Raw genomic sequence first — 24,543 nt, 5'->3', positions numbered from 1 at the left:
TGAAAAACAAATTTTTTAAGTGTTCTTCGATAAAATCTTTATATTGAAAATTTATTATAATATTATTGGCATTTTAATATTATTGGTAAGTTATAAATTTGAATTTCAGAAATGTCTTAGCAATATATCTTATTGTTTAAAGCTTATTTAATTAGTCAATAAGTAGTAATAAGTCAAATGCTTTTCAACATTTGTTTTAGTATTTTAGTATTCAAAAACTGGTTAATGCAGAATGCTTTCAGTTCGAGTTGAAAAATCAGAGACAAATGCAACAGGACCTTTTTTTTCTTTGCACCAAGGAGACTTTTAATTATTTTAGATAAATGACCTCTTTTGTTTTTCCATATGTATTTTTACATATATTTTACCAGCTTTCATTAGATAATACTTTTACTTGATGTATCGCTGTCATCGCTGCTTTTAACTTGATGTGATTAACTTAAATAATCTAAATAGATTTTCTTTAAAGCATTATTTTTGTTGTTGTTGTTATTTAGTTGTTTTTTTTTTTACCCAAAATGCATGATATTGCTTTTAAGCAACAAATATTTTCAAAAAGGTAATTTAAAAGATAAAAGCAATTAAAAAAGGTAAATTAAAGTTAAATACTGGTCTTTCTAATACGAAAATGAGACAATTGGTATCAACCCTAAACCAATCTTCAACAGGCAATATCAATGAACCCAATTTTGAAAAACGTTTTGCAGCTGTTGGTCGAGATTTGCAAGATTTTTTTACCACCTCACAAATCAGTATCTCTACTGATAGGCCTGGCAAAGAATAGACAAAGAGTGTTTGTCACTGCAAAAATCTTGAGCCACTTGCAGAAAAGGTTGTGAAAGCAAGAGATTTGCAGAACAACTACTTTCTAAAATTGGCATGGATGGTGGTGGATCATTTTTTAAAGTCACTCCATGAGTCATCCCATGTGAGACTAACCCAACTCAAAAAAGCTTCAGGCTTCTCACTCATCAAGCCTCTAAAGATACTGGAGTGAGAAGACAGTTACTATTGGCAGTGACTGAAGAGGTTCCAGAAGCTTCTTCATGTTGACAAGGTACCTTTTGTTGTTTCTTGTGACCCGAAGATTGCCAACATCATCAGTGGAATCCAGGCACATTCTAGTTGTCACTCTTGCTGCTGGTGTCGAATTGCATCAACAGATCTTGCTAATGTTGGTGTTCTCCGAACAATAGGCTCTATTAAGGAGTGCTTCAAAGCTTTTGAATTAATCGGATGCAATGTGAAATAAGCTCAAGAGTTCAAAAGTGTTGCTCACCCACCAATCATTCCAGGAGATGAATCATCATTGATTCTTGATCTGATTCCACCCATGGAACTGCATCTCATGTTAGGAGTTGTAAATCACATTTTCAAGGGCTTGCTTCAAGTGTGGCCAGGTGCCAAAGAATGGCCTTTGAAGTTGCACATTCGCATGGAGTCATACCATTGGTGTCACTTCAATGGAAATGAATGCAAGAAGATTTTGGAAAATTTTGATCTGTTGGAGTCTCTTGCACCAATAGACAAAGCTCAAAAAGTGGCAAAGTTCACTGGTGCATTTCAAACACTTAATGGTGTTGTATCAGCCTGTTTTGGAAACCATTTGGAAGCCAACTACAGTCAGAATATTGAGGAATTCAAATCTTTGTACCTAAGACTTCCAATAACTGTGAGACCAAAAGTTCATGTTCTTTTCCACCATGTTCCTCAGTTCATTTCTAGATACAACTATTCTTTGGGACTCTTTAGTGAACAAACAGCTGAGGCAATGCATTCCAACTTTGCTAATCATTGGTAGTGATTCAAGAGGGATCAAACTCATCCTGATTACAATCTTCAACTTTTACAATGTGTTGTGGACTTAAACAGTAAACACATGTGAATTTATGTGGAATGACAGAAATTGTAGCATCAGAATTTGTTCTTTATACATGCTGAAATGAATTGACCAGAATAAAATTCCATTTGTTATCATAGTTTGTCTGCTTCATTTTTGGATTAAAATACATGTATGGTTAAAACTTACATCCTAGTAATTGCGGTGCCAATGTTGTAAATAGTTGCTGTTTCTATTAACAGCAATAAAAAAAATATAAAAAAAAAAAACAGAAAAATTTGTTAAGTTTTGACAATGTCAATATGGCGAAAAAGAGATTTTTGGACCGATGTGAATAACTCACTCGGACGGCCATATTTGATTTTGAAACTTCTTGTGGTGAACTTTGTACCCATATACTATTTACTGCTAAAGGGGTTTCCAGGGGACATGAAGTTGGTATTAATTATCATTTTTACAGGGAGTGCTACCATCAAAAATTATTAAAATCCATCAATAATATTTTTTACTCATGATAACATAAGCATTTGCTATAAGTATTACTATTTTTTATTAAAAAATGTTTCACTCTTCATAGAAAAATAAATACCCCCAAAATGCAGTTAGAACCTTGTCATAGTGAAATAATCATATTCTCACTATGACAAGGTACTAACTGCTGTTTAACGGTAGTTAGAAACATGTTAGTTATTTTAAAATTTTGTGACTGAAGCAGTTAGTTACTTTAAATTTTTTAACTGAAACAATAATATAATAAAAAGCTAATTTTTATAAATTAGATTATTGTTTCAGTCACAAAATAAGGTTACAACATTTTGTTTACTCATTTTTTTTTTTTTTTTGTACTACATTTTTTGGTACATCTTAAAATCATTACATTAAGTACAACCCTTAAAAGTTTTTCATGTTTATTTTATAGGTGAAGAACAACTCGCTAGTAATCTCTGTCCTCGAGAGGCATAAACGGAAATGCAGCTTTATTATCTTTTTTTTTTAAGTCTGCAAGTTCCTTTGTACAATTTTGAATCTTTGGTTTTACATTCAAAACAGTGGAAGTCGATGGACTTGTTGCTGCATTCTTTCTGTTAGTTTTTTCATTGAGTTTGACATACGCACAGTTTATAGGTCAATTGCGATCATGGCTAGACTTAAAATGTATAATGTGAGATATTTAAGTAGGGTAGACCAGGGTACGTTGGCCCGCTTTTTTTTCTTTGATTCCTAACTTTTTCGCATTTCGTGTTTTATTTTGTTTCTTTATGGAAGAAGGTTGCTAAAACTATATAAAATAAAAAAATCTTATATTAAAAGCTTAAATAAACTTGTGAAAATTTTTAAAATGCTTTATTTAAGATGATGTTCCTTGGGCCAATGTGCCCCTTACTTGGGGTAAGTTGGCCCATGGGTTGGGGCAGATCGGCCCTCAAAATTTACTTACTGTTATCACATTCTTACATAAATTTACATATTCTCTACATAGTATGAGATTCTAACAAAATTATTAAATACCTAATTGATTTATTAGACTTAATTCTTATCTAATGTTTTGAAACTGGCTAAAAAGTCTCAATCAGATTAGCGTTTTAATAAAAACATTCTATCACTGGCATTTTGTTCCATCACAAACAATTTAATATGAATTAAAAAATGTGCATGCGTAAATGGGGTACGTTAGCCTACATGGCCAACGTGCTTCATTTGTGCTGGCTCAACCTGCCCCATCGCCATGTTTAGATTAAAAATTACCTTTTTTTTTAACCCATCAACAGATACTGTGTAACATTGTATATTTAAATAATCCTCAGGATTTACACTTCAAACAAGATACTTACCTATAGCACTACTATCGAAGACTAGTGAACACAAACACATCAAGCAAACTGTTCAAAATATACTTCAGCTTATCAAAAATCGATAAAAAGATACAACACTGGCAACTGTGCTCAGATATCAGTGATACTTCTGAGGAATGAGGGGAGGAGTGCTGTCGACCTTCCCCTTGATTCCTAGCGCGCCAAAGCGCATAGTCATAGAACTAACTCAAAAGGGCCATCCTGCCCCTAGGGCCAACGTGCCCCGGTCTACCCTAAATATTAGAACAGCAACGTTAGAAAAAGGAACTGAATTGTAATTAAATAGCTTTGCTGTTACTGAATAATCCTTGAAGTCATGTGGTTTCATTTGAATGATACGACAAGGATTTTTTCTGTGAACTTGTTTCAACATCCTTATCAATCCAATTGGACTATAAAAATCAGTTTTCCACATGAGCTTTTCAATTTTTCTATGGGTGTTATCCACCTCTTGGATGCATGAATGACCTGAAGGGAATATTTCATAGTGATTGAGTTAATGTCAGGATTGTCTCTTAAAAAATGTAACACAGCATTTGATAATAAACTGTTCCGATTTTGAGGAACGCAGGAGTTACACCAAGTAATTAAGTCACTTAAGTCGTTTTTCTCTGCCACATCACTCAAAATTTTGCAAAAGGCACTGGCAAGATCATTTCCGCTTCTTCCCACCATTGATTCAGCCCATAATGCACAGTATACTTTTTTGGTTGTTGAAAAATAAGCTGTCAAAGTATACACGCTTAGCTTTCTCAGATAAAAAAGGAAACTAATTTTTGCATGCAGAGTCAATATAACATTTTGAAGGTCAAAAGGTAAAATCGGAACACTTTTATCTTTTTTTTCTTTAGCACGTATATCTCTCATATTTTTAAAAAAAACTTGATGTCTTTCAAAGTCTTCTCTCAATTTTTCAGACATAGTATCAGTGTTTTCAGCAACTTTAAACTTCTCACAAAGGTCGCATCTATCCTTTTTGAGAACGTGAAAACCAAGATTGAATTCGGTGGAGAAAAAATGGTAGTACATAGTAATACCATATAATATATTTGTGTTTATATATATATATATATATATATATATATATATATATATATATATATATATATATATATATATATATATATATATATATATATATATATATATATATATATATATATATATGTATATATATATATATATATATACAGGGTGACCACAAAGTATCCGCACACGAGACGGTTTCATCTTGTGAAAATATAAGCATAAAAGCACTTATGTATTTTCTTATTTATTTGTTGTTTTTGGTTAATATTATGTCATAAACTTTATTTACTTTACTTTATATACTTTGTAAACTATGTTCAATTGGTTTTTTTAGAATGGTGCGCGTTTCTCCTTATCGTCAATCTATCATCGAGTTTCACAAAAAAGGCTACTCAGCGAGCTACATTCAGAACCGTTTACATGCGCCAAGACGGACAATTTACGACACAATTAAACGCTTTGACGAGTTGGGAACAAGTTCTAATCATCCAAAATCCGGAAGACCTCGAACAGTGATCACTGCGAGCAATGTGAAAAAGGTACGCGATCGCCTGCGTTTGAACCCCAATCAATCTGCTCGAGGTCTCGCAAAGAAAATGGGGATAAAACGAACTTCAATGGCAAAGATAATCAAAAAGAAGCTTAAGCTCAAACCATACAAGAAGAACAAGTCGCAACTTCTTTCTCAAGCAGCTAAAGTCAAACGTAAAGACCGTTCTCTTGGACTTCTGCACCGTTTCAACGGAATTGATTATCGCAACATCTTGTTCACTGACGAAAAGATTTTTACAGTGGAAAGCATTCTTAATAAGCAGAACGATCGAGTTTGGGCAAAATCTCAACCAAATGTCTCGGTTTCACGCAGTTCTCATCCTGCTTCAGTTATGGTATTCGCCGGGATAACGGCTCATGTTAAGACACCGCTCATATTTGTTCCACAAGGTATAAAGGTCAACGGTGACAATTATTTGGATATGCTCAAGAAAGAAATTGTTCCTTGGGCTCAAAAAGAACTTGGAAATCGTATTTGGACGTTCATGCAAGATGGAGCTCCAGCCCATAAAAAGAAGACAGTTCAGGATTTTTGTGCGGCAACTTTTCCTGATTTTATCAACTTTTCTCAATGGCCACCATCGAGCCCCGATCTTAACCCGATGGATTTCTCAGTCTGGAGCGTCCTAGAAGGAAAGGCATGCCAAAAGCCGCATAAAAATATTGAAAGTTTAAAAAAATCACTACTGAAAGCTTGGGATTCTCTGGACCCTGCCTACTTGCTCGCCACCGTCGAAGCATTCCCGAGACGCCTACAGGCCTGTTATTTTGCTGATGGAGGAAAATTCGAATTCAATCTTTGAATCATAATTGTTATAGTTCAATAAATGTTTTAAAATAAAATTTGTGTTCCAAATACTTTCTACATGCTTTTTATTAAGCTCTTTATCTGTGCGGATACTTTGTGGTCACCCTGTATATATATATATATATATATATATATATATATATATATATATATATATATATATATATATATATATATATATATATATATATATATATATATATATATATATATATATATATATATATATATATATATATATATATATATATATATGAAGACCTCAGTGGAAAAACCAGCGTTGTCACATTTTTCTTATTTTGAGATAATCAATTTTTAAAGTTCAAAACGTTCTTTAAAATTTAATTTATACACTGCTTTTTAGTTTTATGTATATATATATAGATTAACTATATTTATATCAGATTATTTCTTAAAAAATAAAATATAAATATTTTTTCAATGTTTTTTTCGGAAACTAAAGTTCATTATCAATAAATGGACATCACTGACTTTTTCCTTGGAATTTTTAAGTGGCGTAATTACTATTTTTAGCCCTTCTTTTTTGTTTAAAAACAAAACAATATCTTAAAAATGGGCTCTTCATGATGTAAGGGACCTCAAAAGACAGTTGACCCTGCTGTTTCTTTAGCTAATTTTTTTTTGTTATCCCACTGAAACGTCTATGGGAAGTTATTACATTTTGTTAACATCTATTGTGGAGCGATAGATTTTTTTATCTAACAAAGTCAAACTAATTAAAACATAAATTTTAACACAAATTTATCAGAAACATTACTATACGTGAAATTAATGAGACCAGCATGAAATTAATGAGAAACATAACCATAATTAAAATATATTTTTCTAATCAGTATCTGAATCTTCTGATGCCGAATCTTTTGTTTCTGTGTTTGAAGTAACAAGATTATCAAAAAAACTGTGATTATCAGGTTTACATAGACGCTTCAGAACTTGTAAGTCGTTATACTTGGCAGTACTTATTGGTAGAACTGAGGAATACATATTAAACTGATTGAGTGCAGTTTCTGTTTGATTATTTTGTCTACGTTTTACCAAAGCAGTATTTTCAATATTGCCATTCCAGTTGTTAGGAAAGAGACGCAGTGCAGGGTGTATATCTTGAATGACAAGTTCTCTGACTGATCGAGTTTTTATCGGACATGCACACTTATAATATTGTTTCAAGTAATCAGAAAATCTGAAAAAATTTACATTGAAAAAATTTACAACATTAAAAGGTGAAGGTTTTTTTCTGCAATTCTTAAGAACCTGACGCCAATCCTCAGGAATTTCAACATTAGCCTTTATATTTACATTTGCCATGTCATGATCGCATTCCATATAGGAATGACCTCGTATAGGAAATGACACTTTAATACATTTAAAACGTTTTTGAAAGTGAACCATCCAATGCAAAAAACGAAACACAGTGTAATTTTTGTTTTGTCCTGCACATCCATCGCAAAAAAAATGTAATTTAAGGACTGTGTCAGAAAGATGATTAATGATAAAATGATAAAGCATAGAGCAAACATCATCAGCTCCCTTTTTTCCTGTTGTTTCATCGTATGTATAAAGAAATACTTCATCACTGGATAGGATGTGTATATTAAATGAAAAAATTTAAGCTGTCTTGGGTAATACACATTGTTAGTTGATTTATTAGGCAAGGGTAAATTCTTCTGAAAATCAAAAGCAATAGCTTCAAACATGTCTGAGTTTTTTGCTCGTTTTTTTGCATTTGACTTTCTATTATAAAATACAGCAGCTTTTTTTGTGTGAAAATCATGCTCTGTTTCAAGATCTTTTTTCTTTTTTTATTAAGTTTGATAATATCTTGACCAACTGCATTTAAAAGCTCTTGGTCAGTGTGTTTTATATTTACAATGAACTCATCACAAGCTAAACAAGTGTCTTTTTGTGGAAAGCCAAACCCAATATTAAATTTATTGTTAAAAACTACTCTGTATGTTTCGTATCCTAATTTAACAGTTGGGTAAGCATGTTTGAATAGTTCAAACATTTTAGAGATATTTAGATCTTCAGATAAGTAAATTTTTTTAGTTTTTCCAATAGTATAATGAGATGACCTTCCTCTGAAAGAAGATATATGTTTTTGGATAGCTTCACTGTCACTTTCGGTTATTTTGTGTGGCCAATTTTTATGCTTGCCTCTACCATCGATTGGAGGGCGACCTAAAAGAACAAAATGACATAATATTCACACACACACACACACACACACACACACACACACACACACACACACACACACACACACACACACACACACATAAATAGTTTAGTTCATAACTTAAAATATTATAAATAACTTCTTTAACTATTTACTAACCAGTTGTAGCAACTGATTTCCTTATTGATTCGATCTTAGCTTTTGTAATTCCGAAAAAAGACATCATAGATTTAATGCAGATTGGAACTTCGATAGCTGATTGTGCTCTTTGCACCCTTACACAATAAGAATATGAAAAATTGTGTAAGTAAGTTTAATCTGCATTCTGTCGTGGTCTTCTTCTGTTAATGTTTTGGATTTTTATTAGTGTGGATAAGTACACGTCCTGACTATTTTAACCCTTTAGCGCCCACCAGGGCTTAAAATTTTCAAAAAACTCCAAAAACTTCAAAAAGCAATTGTTTTAGGGCCTAGATTATGAATTAAAAAATAAAATTTTAAAATTTCACTAGCAAACCCAATTTTGTCATTGTAGCATATGTGATACATATAAATTCAGATAGCATTTTGTGATAGTTTCAAAAAGAGGAAACTCTCTTAAATACTTCTAAAACTTACATGTGTTATTAATTTAAAATAAAATAAACAAATAAGCTTTAATATTCGTAAAAAAACAGGAAAAAACTCTCTTTGAAAATACCTTGTCTGACAGCAATCATCCGATTTTTAAAAAGACAATTTTGATGTGTTTTTAAGTCTTGATTATCTAATTATATTAACCTAGCTAAATCAGATCAACAAAAATATGTTGTAAATATGCTACAAAAGGTGTTTTTGAGATCACTGTGTTGACAGGATGGCCATAAAAGGTTTCTGAAGTTATGTAGCAGATCTGCTACACGGGCGCTAAAGGGTTAAGATGAATATTCATTAAAGTTCTTAATAAGTTCGTTCCTTTCCTCACTACTAATATTTTTAAAACATGCAAGTCGAATACAATTACAGTCTGCCCCAATAATATGGCTCGATAAATTGTGTATTTTTTTTCTATTTTTAAAATTAATATTAATCTTTCTTTTTCTTGATTTTTCTGTAACCACCGGACTATCATTACAAGCCATTTTGTTTTTTGTTTACTTTTTTCCGCGGCTTTTTTTTCAACCAATACTTGAGGTATTAAGGAATCACGTTGTTTCGTAAACTATAAAAACTTCGGACAACGCAGGTTATTCCAAATGTAACCCTTGACATCACCGATTGTTCCATTTGATCATGTTTAATTTTATCCTCTTTTTTAATGAGTGGACTAGTTTTTTCACTTGGTAATTAAAATAAAAGATGAAATAAGATATGCTTGCTTGAAAAATAATAGTTTCTCAAAAATTTTAAAAATGTGACATCGCTGGTTTTTCCACTGAGGTCTTCATATATATATATATATATATATATATATATATATATATATATATACATATACATATGAAGTTGAATAGTAGGGGAAGTAGGGGAGCATTGGGCACTTTTTTACATAAACGCTAATAAAACTGTTATTTTTTATTATAATCAAAATTTTATTTCAAATATATCTAGCACACATATTTGGCAGTAATTATTGCTAAGAAGAAATTTAGTATTATAATTAGTCGCAAAGTTACAAAAGGTTTTTGAACACATGTCCAAAGTGCCCAAACCTCCCGGTGGTTGGGAGGTTTGGGCACTGTATTTAATATGCACAATATTGTTTTAAAATACTGCTGTGATTAAGTATTATATAGCATTGATATAAAAAATTATAATACAAACATTTTTTCTTATCATAGACTTTACAAAAAATTAAACAATGTCACTTGGAATCAATACTGCACGATGTTGGGCTTAATAAGACTTATTTTAAATTTGGTATGACCCAAAGAGGCTTATCAAATTTATATTTTAGGCTGCCACGTTTTATCCATGTTGTTGGTGTAGGCAATTTTGTTTTTATATCCTCCAGGGGGACGCTGGCTACGCCCTCGTTTTCAGGAAACATAAACGTATTTCTTATCTTACTTGCTCTCATAAATTTGACTGTTGCCATGGAGTGATTAGCCTCTTCGACTATTCCAACATCATGATAAACAGTTTTTTTGGTGTTAAATTTAACCAACACAAAGTTATTGACCAGGAAATTTCTATCCATAACAATCACATTGTCTACATCAAAATCTTCTTCCGATGAATCGATTTCAACAAGGGCTTCGTCAGAAACGGAAACATTTTCTATTTCATTATCACTGCTAATCTTCCTGCTTTTCTCGTTTTTAGAGCATTTTTGATTTTTTTTGAGCTCTTTGATCTTATTTTTTCTTTGTCTTTCTTTTTCTTCCATTTCAATGAGTCTTTTCTCGGGTGTGTCTGTCAATATTCTAGTTTTTCCTTTCTTCCATTTCATGCCATCCAATTTCCTGGGGCCGGCTTTCGGGTATGGCCTTACTAAATCAGGTGTTATATTGATAGCGCCACTAGTCTGGCTTTTAGATAGAGATCCCATTTGAGATGGCCCAGTGACTTCCATATTTGAACTTGTACGATCCTCTAGACTCAGATTATCTTTTGTTGAAGGCTGTTCCATGATAGGTTGGTCTGAAATCAATTTTTCTGTAGCAACATTATTCTCTTCCAGCAAGCAGCGATCAGTTATAGAAGAACAAACAAAATCTTTATCAGAAAAAATGTTTGAATTGAATGGCCAAATGCCAGGTTTTTCAAATCCCTTTTGAATATTTTGCAACTTGAATGCAAGTGGGATGGCTTTTGTTGCTAATTTTGGGATTTCATAAATTGTTAAAGTTTTGCCAGGATTGCTTACCATCCAATCTGTTACAACAGTGTTATAATAAGTTTTAAGTGGTCCATAGACAGTCAGGTCTAGGGGTTGCAGTTTATGGCTGCAGTGTGGAGGGAAAGTCATTAAAACAATGCCTGATTCTTTGCAAAAATCGAGAACTGGTACTGAAATATGGCTCTCATGATTGTCCAGCAGCAATAGAACTGGCAAGGAAGGCGTTGGTTTTGCGTGTTTTGCAAAAATGGTGTATATATATTAAAAAACATGGTGCTGTCATCCACCCTGAAGGATGTGCCGCTCCATCTGAAGCAACAGGTGCATCATTTAGCATATATGTTTTGAAATTAACCCGTGGGAATATGAAAAAGGGTGGTATTGAGTTACCCAATGCATTAATCCCACAGCAAACCGTTACAAGTGTCCCTCTTTCAGCTGACGTTACTTGCTCAACTTGCTTGGTGCCTCTGAGAGCTATCACTTTCTGGGTTAGTTGTACTGTTGATAATCCAGTTTCGTCTATATTGTAAATAGACTCAGGGCCGAAGCGATCCCGTTCATATACAGTTTTAAAATTTTAAAAAAAATCCCCGACATTTTTCTTATTGAAACTTGTGGCACGTGAGAGACTGGTAGCTTCTGGTGTCCTTATTGAAAGCTGAGGTTGTCTTTTAAAAAATCCCCTAAGCCAATCTTTGGATGCAAGTTTCTTCTCTGTCCAGTTGTCTGGTATTTTTTTATTAATGGCAGTAGCGTATTCGTAAACCAATTCGCGTGCCTTCAGTTTTGACATTCCATGGTTTAGTTTAAACAATGTTACAAGATATTCTGAAATTTTTTCTTCTTCATCTTTCGTGAATATTTGGGATGATACAAATTTAGAAGAAATATCTTTTACAACGCCACCTTGCTTTATGTATCTTTGAAGGTTAGATCTGAGTATATCATATTTAATCGCAGTAGTTTTAACTTTTCCTCCTTTAGAAACCTCTTCCAATGCGCGCAAAATAACATCTTTAGGGATTTCATGTCGTTTATTTTTCTTTTTAAATGAAAACGGCATTGTCCTGATAAGAAATGATTAACCATTCAATCCAATGGGCATAGCAAAAAAGCACTAACGTATGACACCAAAACACGCTAAAAAAAGAGGGAGCATTGGGCATGCCCAAACCTCCCTCCTACATGCGTGCCCAATGCTCCCCACAACCTCACTTTTCAAATAACTTTGAATAAGTTTATTTTTATCAAATGTTGAATCCTAATTGCCAGGTAAATATAATGTTCATTAAACGCAAAAGAAGAAGTTAACACAGGTACTTACACTTTCTTGCAGATTTCTTTGTTATCTTTCTTCAAATCACAAACAAGATTTTTACTTTTGAACGCAACAAACCGTTAAGCGCATGTAACTTGATAACCAAGTGAAATGACAGCTGACACTTTTGATGAGCGGTGTTGCCAGTTATAAAACTATAGTGCTATGGTAGAAAACAAAAATATCTATAATAGATTGTGAGAAATGAGGGGGTGCCCAAACCTCCCGACTGCCCAATGCTCCCCTACCTCCCCTAATTGTTATTCAATAACATTAACAAAGCCAACTTTATTTTAAAATTATATTTATAAATTTGAGGTCTAAATAAAAATAATAAGCAAATTTATTTGAGATTAATAATAAAAAATGTGTATGAGCTACACAAATCAAAGGTGGGCTTTAACTTGCCACATCCTACCATTATACAGATTCAGGAAAGCAGCTGGTAGAACTATCACTTGGCATTAACTTTGAGTATCTGAATGCAAAGTGAAAAATGTGTTATGCTCTATCAAAGTTAAAGACTTAATATTACTAAACTGCAGCCATTTATCATTATTCTTTTTTTCATAACAAACTTTATTTATGAGGTTTGTTTTTAATACCTCTAAACTTAAGTTATTGATAGCTATATATATTTTGATATATATGGTTACAAATTTATTTAATTAAAATAATATTTGCTATAATTAGACTGATGTGTCAGAAACAAAGGAAATATATTGTTACATAACTAGACCTCCTAGCCACAGTATTTTACTTTCATGGCTGGCTAAAAAACATACTGACCGGCTAGCTGATGGCATGAGAGGCTAGCCTACATTTTTGAGGCTGGCTAGCCGCCTGATTTTTTTGGCTGCTTAGCTGGCTATTATATATATATATATATATATATATATATATATATATATATATATATATATATATATATATATATATATATATATATATATATATATATATATATACATCTGCATATATGGGTAAGCAAAACGTGAAAATTATCAATACCACAAAATATATTACAAATACCACAAAGCCCTTGGCATATGCCGAGGTTAATTTATAACAATGTATATATGTATATATATATATGGTAATACTGCAGTTAAGCGGCGTAAAATAATTTTTAATTTTTGCTTGATTAAACTCTGCGATGGTGAAAATGAAAAAAATTAATCTGAAAGTAACGTTACGAAACGTGAAAGAAAACCACATTCGAAATATGGAAAAATTCGAAATGTATAAAAAGAAAAGAAAAGAAAAGAAAAGCCGCATACAAAAGATAAGTAAAAGTAATAGTCACTGTTAAATTTTCTTATTTTCTCATTTCTATTACTTATATATTTTATACGTATTATATTTATATATACAAAAATTAATTTTATTAATTAATTCTGCACTGAATAAATCGTTTATATTAAGTAAATAGTTATTCTTAGTTAACATGGTAAATCTTCGTTTAGATGGCTATGCAACGTGTTGGTCGTGGGAGACCAAGTGCTCCAACAACTATTGTTGGGGAAGATGAAATCCTGGCTGAACCACGCGTGTTGCAAGAAAATTGGTGTTTAATGGAGCTTGGTTACTCTATTAAACACCCATTATCTGCTTTACAGTGGCTAGCAAAGCGCAGATTGATAAAAAATAGTATGTACTGTGATACGTGCCAACGTCAGTTTGGGCTAAACGCATATCAAGATGCCACAGATGGTTACCGGTGGTATTGTAAAGGTTGCAAACAGCGGCGAAGTGTAAGAGAGGAATCCTTCTTCAGTCAAAGTAGGTTGACACTTCAAAAGTTGATTTGTTATATTTATGGCTGGAGTCGCAATATGTCACAGAGCGATATACAACATGAAGCCTGTATGAATGACGCTAGCCATACATTAGGTGATTGGGGAAATTTTTGCCGAGATGTCTGCGAAGTTTACCTGGAAAAAAATCCAACAATTATAGGGGGTATTAATGCTGACGGGACACCAATTGTAGTCGAAATTGACGAATCTAAATTCTTTCACCGTAAATATCATCGTGGGCAGTGGCGCCCAGGTCATTGGGTATTTGGTGGAATCGAGAGAGAGTCACGCAAGTGCTTCTTAGTTGAAGTTCCAGATCGGAATGCACAAACTCTCAAAAACCTTATAGAAAGCAGGGTTGCCACTCAACCTGGAAAACCTGGAAATAGCATGAATCCCAGGGAAAACCTGGAAAACTCAGGGAATTTTTTTTTTTTCTTTCTAAAATCAGGGAATACTCAGGGAAATTTTTTTCCCCCATTTTTGTAAAATAGTTATCAAATTATTTACAATAGTTTAAACTAGTTAAAATTCATAATGTATATTATTAGTAATTTTTTATAAGATTGTAGAATTTATTTTAAATTTGGTTTTATTTAATCTCACAATGATGTTTGAGACTGTTTCCACACTTTTGGAAAATAAAATAAAAAATCTCAAAATAACATCATAAAAACATTGAAATAAAAAATCTAGAAAGTGACAGCCTTTTCAACCCCCCCCCCCCCCCTTCCTTTCTCTTGTGCTTTTTTTCCCTTTTTATCTTAACCACAACCCTATTTGCGTGATGTCCTTTTTGGATGGACCCTAAATAAAATAACATAAAAATGCATTGTATTCAATTTTATAATTTGTAATCATTTTATCTATAAATATATAATATGGTTGTAAGAAGAATACATTTTTTTTAGAGTTATAGTAATAAATAAAATGTATCAAACATTTTTTTCAAATGATTGGCTTACTCACCCAGAGTATAAAGAATGGCTTGTAAAGACTAATGACAATAAATTTGCTAGATGTAGCAGTTGCTGCAAAACCTTTAACTTGTCAAATATGGGAGTTCAGACAGTGAAAAGTCATAATGAAGGTAAAAAGCACCAAGTTAATGTTTTAGCTAAATCCAGAAGTCACTTTTTCAAACCTGTTGTAAAAAATTCTACTATTACACCAACAGTACCCCTGGCAGTAGGTCAAAGAACTTTAGAACTTGTTGTTGCTTCTAATGAAGAAACAAGATCTGAAATTAAATGGGCTCTTGCAACTGTTATGTATGGATTGTCAAAAAATGCTTCTGCTAATATGAGCCAATTATTTACTAGTATGTTTCCAGATAGTAAAGTTGCAAAAGGACTAACATTAGGAAGAACAAAAATAGGGTATATGATTAATTTTGGGTTAGCACCATATTTTAAATCGTTACTTCTTGAAGCCATCAAAAGTTCACCATGTTATGTTGTCTCGTTTGATGAAAGTTTAAACAAAGTTACACAAAACTGTCAAATGGATATTATTGTTAGATTTTGGAATACTCTAGAAAACCAGGTTAATGTGCGATATTTGAATTCAGTTTTTCTTGGACACTCTTCTGCAGCGCATATACTAAAAGGTTTTAATAAAGAAATAGAATGTCTGGACTTATCAAAAATGATCCAAGTATCTATGGATGGGCCTAACACAAATTGGAAGTTTTTTAAAGAACTTTCTCTATACCGAAATGAGTGTGAATTAAATTCTTTAATTGACATTGGGAGTTGTAGTTTGCATTCAATACACGGAGCTTTTAAGATCGGTTCTGAGTCTACATCATAGAATTTAAAAAGTATTCTTAAGGGAGCATATCAAATATTGCATGATGCTCCTGCTAGAAGAGATGACTATAGCAGTGTCACTGGGTCAAATCGCTATCCATTAAGTTTCTGTTCAACTAGATGGATTGAAGACCAAGTTGTTTCAGATCGTTTAATTGAAATATGGGACAACATTGTAAAATTAATTAGATTTTGGGAAAAATTATCTAAGTCCAAACAGCATTCCTCAAAAAGTTTTTTTAATGTTCAAAAAGCGTCGAATGACTTCTTGACTGTTTCAAAATTACAATTTTTCAGTTATGTTGCCAGCTTGTTCAAAACCTACTTGACACTATCAGACCAATCAACCAATGATTCCATACATGTATAATGATCTTAGGGAATTGATAACAAATATTTTAACTTTATTCATCAAACAATCAGTAATTCAAAGTTGCAAAAACGGTAGTGATTTAAAGAAATTAGATCTCTATAAAAAAGATTATTTGCTACACAGGAAAGATGTTGTTATAGGTTTTGCTGCTGAAGTTTCAATAAAAGAACTTTTAAAAAAAGATAAAATCACTCTTAATGAAGTAAAACAGATTAGAAATGAATGTGTTTTATTTCTCACAAAAACCATGGAAAATCTGTTGAAACGCATCAGACTCTGCAATCATAGCAAATGCAAGTTGTTTTGACCCAATCAAACTCAAAGCATCATCAATCGAGTTTAATCAAAATAAACTAAAAAGGTTGTTACATTATCTTGTTAGTTTAAAGATTATATCTGCAACACAAAGTGATAAAGCCATGCTTCAGTATTCTATACTTTTAAGAAATGACATTAAAATAAATATAGAGAAATTTCTTAATTTTGATTAAAAAAACACTTGTTTAGATTTTTTCCATCAACTGGATATAGTCAAACATAAGGAACTTTCTTATATTATCAAAATGATTTTAACTGTAAGTCATGGTCAAGCTTTTGTAGAAAGGGGTTTCAGCATAAACAAATCAATTCTAAACGAAAATATTCAGTCAGACTCAATAGTTTCGCATCGCATTATAAGAGATCATATGAGTTCTCAAAAAGTTCAAGCTGACACTATAAATATCACAAATGCATTAATGTTATCAGTAAAGTCAGCCAGACAACAGTACCAAATGAGTTTAGCAGAGAAAGTTAATTCAAGGAAAGAGTGTGAATCAAACCACCAAAGAGCAATCTTATTAGAAGAAATTGAAAAAGTAGAAAAAAAAAAGAACTTACTTGTAACAGCATGTTGTACATTAAACAAAGATTTTATTCAATCTGTTGAAGATGCTGACAAAAATAATGATTTAACAATGCTTAAAAAAGCAACTGCTTTAAAAAGAAAATGTGATGAAACAGAAAAAGAATCAATGGAGTTAGATTCAGTTTTAGAACTATCAAATGCAAAGAAGAAACTTATTGATATAGTTTCTTACTAAAACTGTTTTTTGTGTTCAATTTTAGAATTGATAAAAGTATCTCCATTGTTTCATTGTATTTAGTACATTTAGAATCTATTTAAATTATTTATTTATATATAAAGATATATATATATATATATATATATATATATATATATATATATATATATATATATATATATATATATATATATATATATAGGGTTTTCCAGGTTTTCCTTGTCTAAATGCCAGGGATTCCAGAAATAATATGGAAAACTCAGGGAAAACTCAGGGAAAATGTAGGTAATACAAGAAGCTAAACTCAGGGAAAAACGTTTTTTACTCAGGGAATACTCAAGGAAAACTCAGGGAAAAACTTTTAAAATTATAGTGGCAACCCTGAGAAAGGTTTATTTTGCCAGGAAGTCATATCGTTTCCGATGGCTGGGCTTCTTATGCTGGTTTAGATAACTTCCAAGATGGGATATATTCTCATTCAGTTGTCGTGCATGAACGCAATTTTGTTAATCCTCTTGATAGCGATGTTCATACACAAAACGTCGAAAACCTTTGGATGCGTGTCAAGCGTAAACTTCGACAGCAGTTTGGTACGCGTGAAGACTTGTTTACATCACATCTTCATGAATTTATCTGGCGTCAAACATTTAAAGATTTTCCAATATTTTCGGCATTTCTATCTTGTGTGTCTCGTCAGTATCCTCTGTAATTGATAAATAAAACGGCTATTTTCATAGCCACATATTTTTTAAAAATATATTAGCAAGAACAATAATTGTAGTATCCTATATTCTATAATTCTAATAAGAAGTTTGTCTAAAACAAACTAAAATTATACAATCATAAAGTATAAAAGTTTAAATTTCTTTATATATTTAATAATGTAATAAGTAAATATTAACAATATAAATGATAAAATGATTAAATATCAACAATAAAAACAAAAAACAAAAATATTTAACAAAAACGTAATTAAAAAATAACTACTTTGAAATTTGTCTACTTTGGTTTTTATACTTATTTAAGAACTTTTAACCTCTGCGAGCGAGAGCGCTAAAAGCAAAAATATTAAATTATTTTACGCCGCTTAACTGCAGTATTACCATATATATATATATATATATATATATATATATATATATATATATATATATATATATATATATATATATATATATATATATATATATATATATATATATATATATATATTATACAAACAATAATAATAATTCGGACCTTTAGAATGATTGTTTCTTTTCATTTTAAAATTTAAATTGCGCAGATGACAACTTTTCTTTTTTTTTATGATAAACATTGACTACTGTTTTCGGACTGCAAGGGACTTTTTTTTATAGCGCGAAAATTAAGGTATTCGAACATGCGGTATATTAACACGAGACTCATGGAATTCCATGGTTAAACCAAAAACTATATTACGAAGCGATTGGTGATATGATAAAATAAAATAAAAAATTGGACATAAACTAATTTAAAGATTTAAATCAATTAACTAACTATGATTGTAACGGCTGGCTATGGCTACTTATTTTCATGGCTGGCGAAGGCATTTTTCACAGCTGGCTAAAAATAAAGCAGTGCTTGGCGACGGCTAGCGGCTAATGGCGGCGGCTTGCGGGTCTATACAGAACTAATCGTAAAGATTTTATTGTCAAAGTTTGAAAAATACCTCTGAGGTTCACCATACTACCCTCTACACACACACACACACACACACACACACACACACACACACACACACACACACACACACACACACACACACACACAGTTTATTATTATGTATGTATGTATGTATGTATGTATAAATATATAAATATATATACATTAGGGTGGTCCTTATTCATTACAAAAAAAATTTTCTTCAGTTTTCTGACGGGGCACCCCCTTCAATGGTTGACGTTTATGAAAAAATAATTGTACTGAAAATTTTATTTGAAAAAAATACATTTTAGGGGTCTCTACCGCAGAGTTTATATCTATAAAAGTGCCCACAGAAGGCTCATATGCTCAGTATTCTACAATATGAATGATTAGGACAAATATGATCACAGAGCACAACATTGCTTTATTGAAGCACATTTAAACAATTGTTACAGTGTTACATATTGTAATTATTATTGTCCTTCTGTGTTGAGACTGTCAAAGTGACAAAAACCGTCTAGTTAGTCCATTGCCAGGGTATTCTTCGCTCGATCAGGAAATCGCTGGCGGTACTTCTTTACAATTAAGAGAAGGCACTGTTTCTGCTCCTCGTCGTTTGTGTGCAGCTTGTTGTATTCGTCCATTAAGGCAACTCCACGTTCTGCTATGTCATTCACAACTCTCATACTACTGACAGTGTTCTTCGCCAACTGATAGTCAGCATCTGCAGACCAGAGTTTCACATCTTTGTTGAGGAATGTTGACGGTAGACCAGTGATGGTGAAGAATTTACGACTGCTCTCGGTGACAAAGTCTTCCAAGTTCTTTGAGCTCACCAGCGTAGGATCAACAGTTATCCTCTTCAAAGGATATTCTGCACCCGGTGCTTGCAGGGCACTGACTATCAGACGTTTAGTGTCATCGGAGACTTCGTCATCAAAGAAAGCCAATGCAATCAGTTCTTCTGACAAGTACCACAAATGTCCTAAAATTTTCTTCATTGCGATCTGAGAGACTGTTTGATTCTGTCTGTGCCTTGTATTTGTCGATCTCCTTGATAAGCTCGAGATCAACACGAGGCGAAGATGGCGCTGACGGCGCTATAAACCCGGCCTTGACATAAAGACACACGTCTGCTATTCCCTTCTCTTCTTTCTTTGTCATCTTGAACTGGCTTCTCAGCATCCATATTTTCAATGAATAAATAGCCTTGGCCATCCATCTGGCTTGATGCAGTCCTGCCGGAGCTTTGAATGAGCATCCTTGAAATGGAACGCCTCCCAGAAACATTATTGTCAGCTCTAGCAGTTCGCGATAATCATCACGAGGCTGAAACTGTTGCAGTTGGTTTTCAGCAAATGCAATAATTTCATTTGCAACACTGGAAACGGCACTGTGCACGATGTCATTCGAACTAGATGCCTGAAAGTTTGACCGGTCAATGATTTCCCAACTGCTTTGAAACCTTTTAAAAATCATAATGTCTGGACCCTTTGAAGGGCCAAGAGAAAGAGTAACCGTTGCCTCTAAGACTATTTCTAAAATGTGATGACGGCAAGCAAACCAGAGCAAATCTTTGTCAAACTTCTGCTCCAGTAGGATGCAAGCACCATTTCTTGGACCACTATTGACGGAAGTAGTGTCGAAGCACACGCACTTGACTTTATCAGCTATGCCCCACGCTACAGTTACATCATAAACAGCTGTTGCTGCAGCTTCTCCAGTTCCAGATGGCAGCTTCGGTACACAAAGAAGTTGGTCAACTCCTAGTCCAGACACGAGGATTGGGAGCCGGTCCACAATTTTTTTGCTACTGATATCTTCCAACATATCAGTTTCTCGTCTTGTAGTTGGTTTCGAAGTCCTACAGCAAGCATTGGCCATCTCCCTTAAAGTAATAAATTTTATTTGTTACCATCCAATTTAATTATTCAAATTATATGTAATTTCTAACAAAAACTTATAGAGCTCAGAAAACTAACTGACAAAATTTATGTTATGCAATATAAATAAACAACAATGACATATGAAAACTCTGACAAGGTCTAAAACCAATAAATAAAATACACAATTATGTGCATAAATGAAAAGTCAAGTTCGATACTATGGCACTCAAGCAATTGATATTAATTAACAATTTAAAATGGATTTAGCACAGCGGATCGGTCATTCTGTCTGTTTTATAATAATTCATTGTTAAATCAATATAATTTGGCAAATTAATATTTAAGAAAAAATAAACAAAGAAAACACTCACTTTTGATCCAGTATTCACTAGGTCAGTTGTTACGGAAGTTTTCCTGAGAGAGTCAGTAGTCACTAATTCAGATTCATCAAATATTATTGTTATATTGAGTGTCTGTCAGTGTCTGATTACAAATGGCTGACAGCTGGTGAAATGCATTCTGGATAATTTAACAATAAGTAACATCATATTGATAAATTATGCAGGCGGTATAGTGTGCAGTGAAAGAGTTCACCAGCATAACAACTAGTGACATGCAGCCACGGAACCCCACATGATATTTAACTATTATATATGTGGTAGGGACCTCTAAATGTTTTCAGATTTAGCTGATTTTTTTTGTGAATTTTTTATGCATGCATATCAAACTTTGAAAATTAAGGACCACCCTAATATATATATATATATATATATATATATATATATATATATATATATATATATATATATATATATATATATATATATATATATATATATATATATATATATATATATATATATATATATATATTGTCCAGTATTTTATCAACTCATAATTTATTTTTAAATTAGTAGTAGCAAATTTATATATACTTGCTAAAACTGTTTAAAAGTCTTATGAAAGCATTATAATGATTTTTTTTGCTTAAGAATGTGGAGTGTAGCATCTTCAACTATTCTTGGGATATGACTACTAGCTGTTAGATTAAAAATCTCTGAAATGCTATTATTAAAAGTATACAATGATGGTGACAAACTTGATGAAGATAATGGTGATGACAACAATATTGAGACAGGTTGTGTCAAAGATTTTTTACTGCAGGCGAGCCTATGATGTAAATGCATATCGTATTCTTTTGTAACATTGAACTTTGTTTTACATATAATACATTGAATAGTCAACATTTGTATAATTGAATTTGTTTTATTGTTGGTCACGAAGTCTTCAGGCAACACAGGTGCATCACATTGTGGACATAAAGATTCATTAATGTACTTTATTTTAAGATTTTCTACTATACAGAAAAAACAAGTGTTCACATTTTTTTAAAGACACTAGTTGCTTTGGTATTTTACCGCACAAATTGCATATGCATAGTTGCAAATAAGGATTGAATTCATTTTTCAAATCACTATTATCTATTTCCATATTGTGTATTGTGAAAATATTTTCTTTTAAAATGCTAAACATTGAAAAAGTCCAAACTTTTTCACCAATTCTAGGATGGCCAAAAAACTTTGTTTTATCTCTTATTTGAGATTTTGAAGCATTGAGACCTTGACTCAGTTTTTTTACCTGATGACAAGTGTAACAGTCATCACAATGAGGTGTCCATTGTGTACACAAAAGCAGAGTGGTTGACGACTTTCTTTTGATTACAATGTTAATTGTTAAGTAGCATTTGTGACAAATATTTAAAGGGTGAACCCCTTCCACATCTAATTGTAGTTTGATGTGAAAAATATTTTCAATTTTACTTTTTTAGATGGCTCCAATAGGGTATATATTTTTTTAAAACAAAACAACCACAAACTCTGCATAGGAGATTTAAATTCTTGATATGCAAATCCATCTAAAATAACTAAATTTATTAATAAAATATTTCAACACAGTATTAAATTAATATCAAAATACTAATTAGAATTCAATACAAAAATTAAATCAAAATTTAAAATAGTAAAATTAAGTAAAAAATAATCCGGCGCTACTCAACTTTCTCCCCCCCCCCCCCCTAATTTTATGATTGATTCTGATAGAGAACTTTATGCTGATTAATAAAAATATAAAAACATAGACCTGAAAATCAACGGAAAGTGCTCTAATTCGAAGTCAAAGTTGTAAAAAATCCCATTAAAAACCCTAATATTCGCCATTTTTTTTCAAAACGCTTTCATTTTCAACAAAAATTAATTACCGTTACATTGCGCAATAAACAGACCTGGTTTCCATAAGCCTTCGCATTATTATTTTAAAGTATGGTAACGAAAGTGTTATAAGGAAATGAAATCAATAGAAGATTTCAAATAAAGTTTGAACGTAGAATTTGAGAATGTAGAAAAATTGATGAATAATTATTATTGTATCGTACGCTGGTTTTTTTTATTAAAAAAAACGGTTAACGACTTTTTTAACGTAAAAACCATGCTATTAATGTATTGCTTTTGTCAGCTAAAAGTTCATTAAGTTATTATTTTCAAAATGGCGAATATTAGGGTTTTTAATGGGATTTTTTACAACTTTGACTTCGAATTAGAGCACTTTCCGTTGATTTTCAGGTCTATGTTTTTATATTTTTATAAATTAGCATAAAATTCTCTATCAGAATCAATCATGAAATTGGGGGGGGGGGGGGGGAGGAGAAAGTCGAGTAGCGCCAAATAATCCACTATAACAAAGTTTTAAGTGCATACAATAAATTTAATGCATATGTAAAAAAATTGTACTTAAGACCCCCCTTATAGTCCGTAAAAAATGAGTTATATGCAAGGCCAAGCACTATTCTTAACCCTAACCATAACTGTCTAAGACTAATATTTAGGATAGGGTTTGTTTTTTATATACATTTTAACGGGGTACATTAAATACATGTCTACTGACTTCTTTTAAAAAAGTAGACGTGTATTTAATGTACTTATTAAACTCATTTTTACTGACTATAAGGTGGGTCTTAAATACAAAAATATTAGAATGCTAATCAAAAAAAAAAAATTTAAAGAAAATATAGTTGCTCAATAAAGAAAAATAATTCTAACATAGGTAAAAATTTTAATTTATTACAAACTAATAATAACTCGAAAGCTCATAACTTTGTAAAACTTGTTATTGTTGACCTGTGAAAATGTTAATTTTCAACAACAACAACAAAAAAAACTTCTTAAAAAATTTCTGTCTAATTTTAACGCTCAACTTTTGCAAAATATCACTTTACAATGTATAAACAAACGACAGTACTGTCGTGTGTGTGATACCTTGTGTGTGTGTGATACACTGCAGTGTGATACCTTTAAAAGTAACTAAGTGTTAATCGTAAAATTATACATATGCATGTCAATTTTCGTTGATTCTATATAAAAGAAGGTACCATTATAAGTATTTTTCCCAAAAACTGTATTACAACAAAAAAACAAAAACAATTTATGCAAATAAATTAGTTGCTAAGAAATGTCAATTCGGTTTCGAAG

The 24,543-nt window shown here is 31.9% G+C and overlaps 2 protein-coding genes and 2 pseudogenes across 3 annotated transcripts; 1 reads left to right on the top strand and 3 right to left on the bottom strand.

The window, feature by feature from the left end:
* Positions 1-6,831: 6,831 nt before the first annotated feature.
* On the bottom strand, positions 6,832-9,191 carry LOC149881870 (uncharacterized; annotated as a pseudogene). Its single transcript, XR_016444728.1, has 2 exons — positions 8,439-9,191; positions 6,832-8,281 (listed from the first exon to the last, which is right to left on the bottom strand). The product of XR_016444728.1 is annotated as an uncharacterized LOC149881870 (transcript).
* Positions 9,192-10,088: 897 nt separating this feature from the next.
* Positions 10,089-10,905, bottom strand: LOC149881869 (uncharacterized). The gene has a single exon (XM_090067682.1). The coding sequence runs from the start codon at positions 10,888-10,890 to the stop codon at positions 10,165-10,167; it is 726 nt and encodes a 241-aa protein (XP_089923808.1). The 5' UTR covers positions 10,891-10,905; the 3' UTR covers positions 10,089-10,164.
* A 2,982-nt stretch (positions 10,906-13,887) lies between these two features.
* On the top strand, positions 13,888-18,227 carry LOC149881868 (uncharacterized). The gene is made up of 2 exons (XM_090067681.1): positions 13,888-14,572; positions 17,855-18,227. The coding sequence occupies exons 1-2, from the start codon at positions 13,888-13,890 to the stop codon at positions 18,175-18,177; spliced, it is 1,008 nt and encodes a 335-aa protein (XP_089923807.1). The 3' UTR covers positions 18,178-18,227.
* A 3,760-nt stretch (positions 18,228-21,987) lies between these two features.
* Positions 21,988-22,934, bottom strand: LOC149881867 (V(D)J recombination-activating protein 1-like; annotated as a pseudogene).
* Between the last annotated feature and the right edge of the window lie 1,609 nt (positions 22,935-24,543).

This window comes from Hydra viridissima, unplaced genomic scaffold (genome assembly GCF_058129835.1).
Source record: "Hydra viridissima isolate aposymbiotic clone 2 unplaced genomic scaffold, HvirCarnegie_v1 scaffold_11, whole genome shotgun sequence".
NCBI classification, from domain to species: Eukaryota; Metazoa; Cnidaria; class Hydrozoa; order Anthoathecata; family Hydridae; genus Hydra; species Hydra viridissima.
Note: the sequence above shows the minus strand (reverse complement) of the source record. Positions and strands in the feature narration are given on the sequence as shown.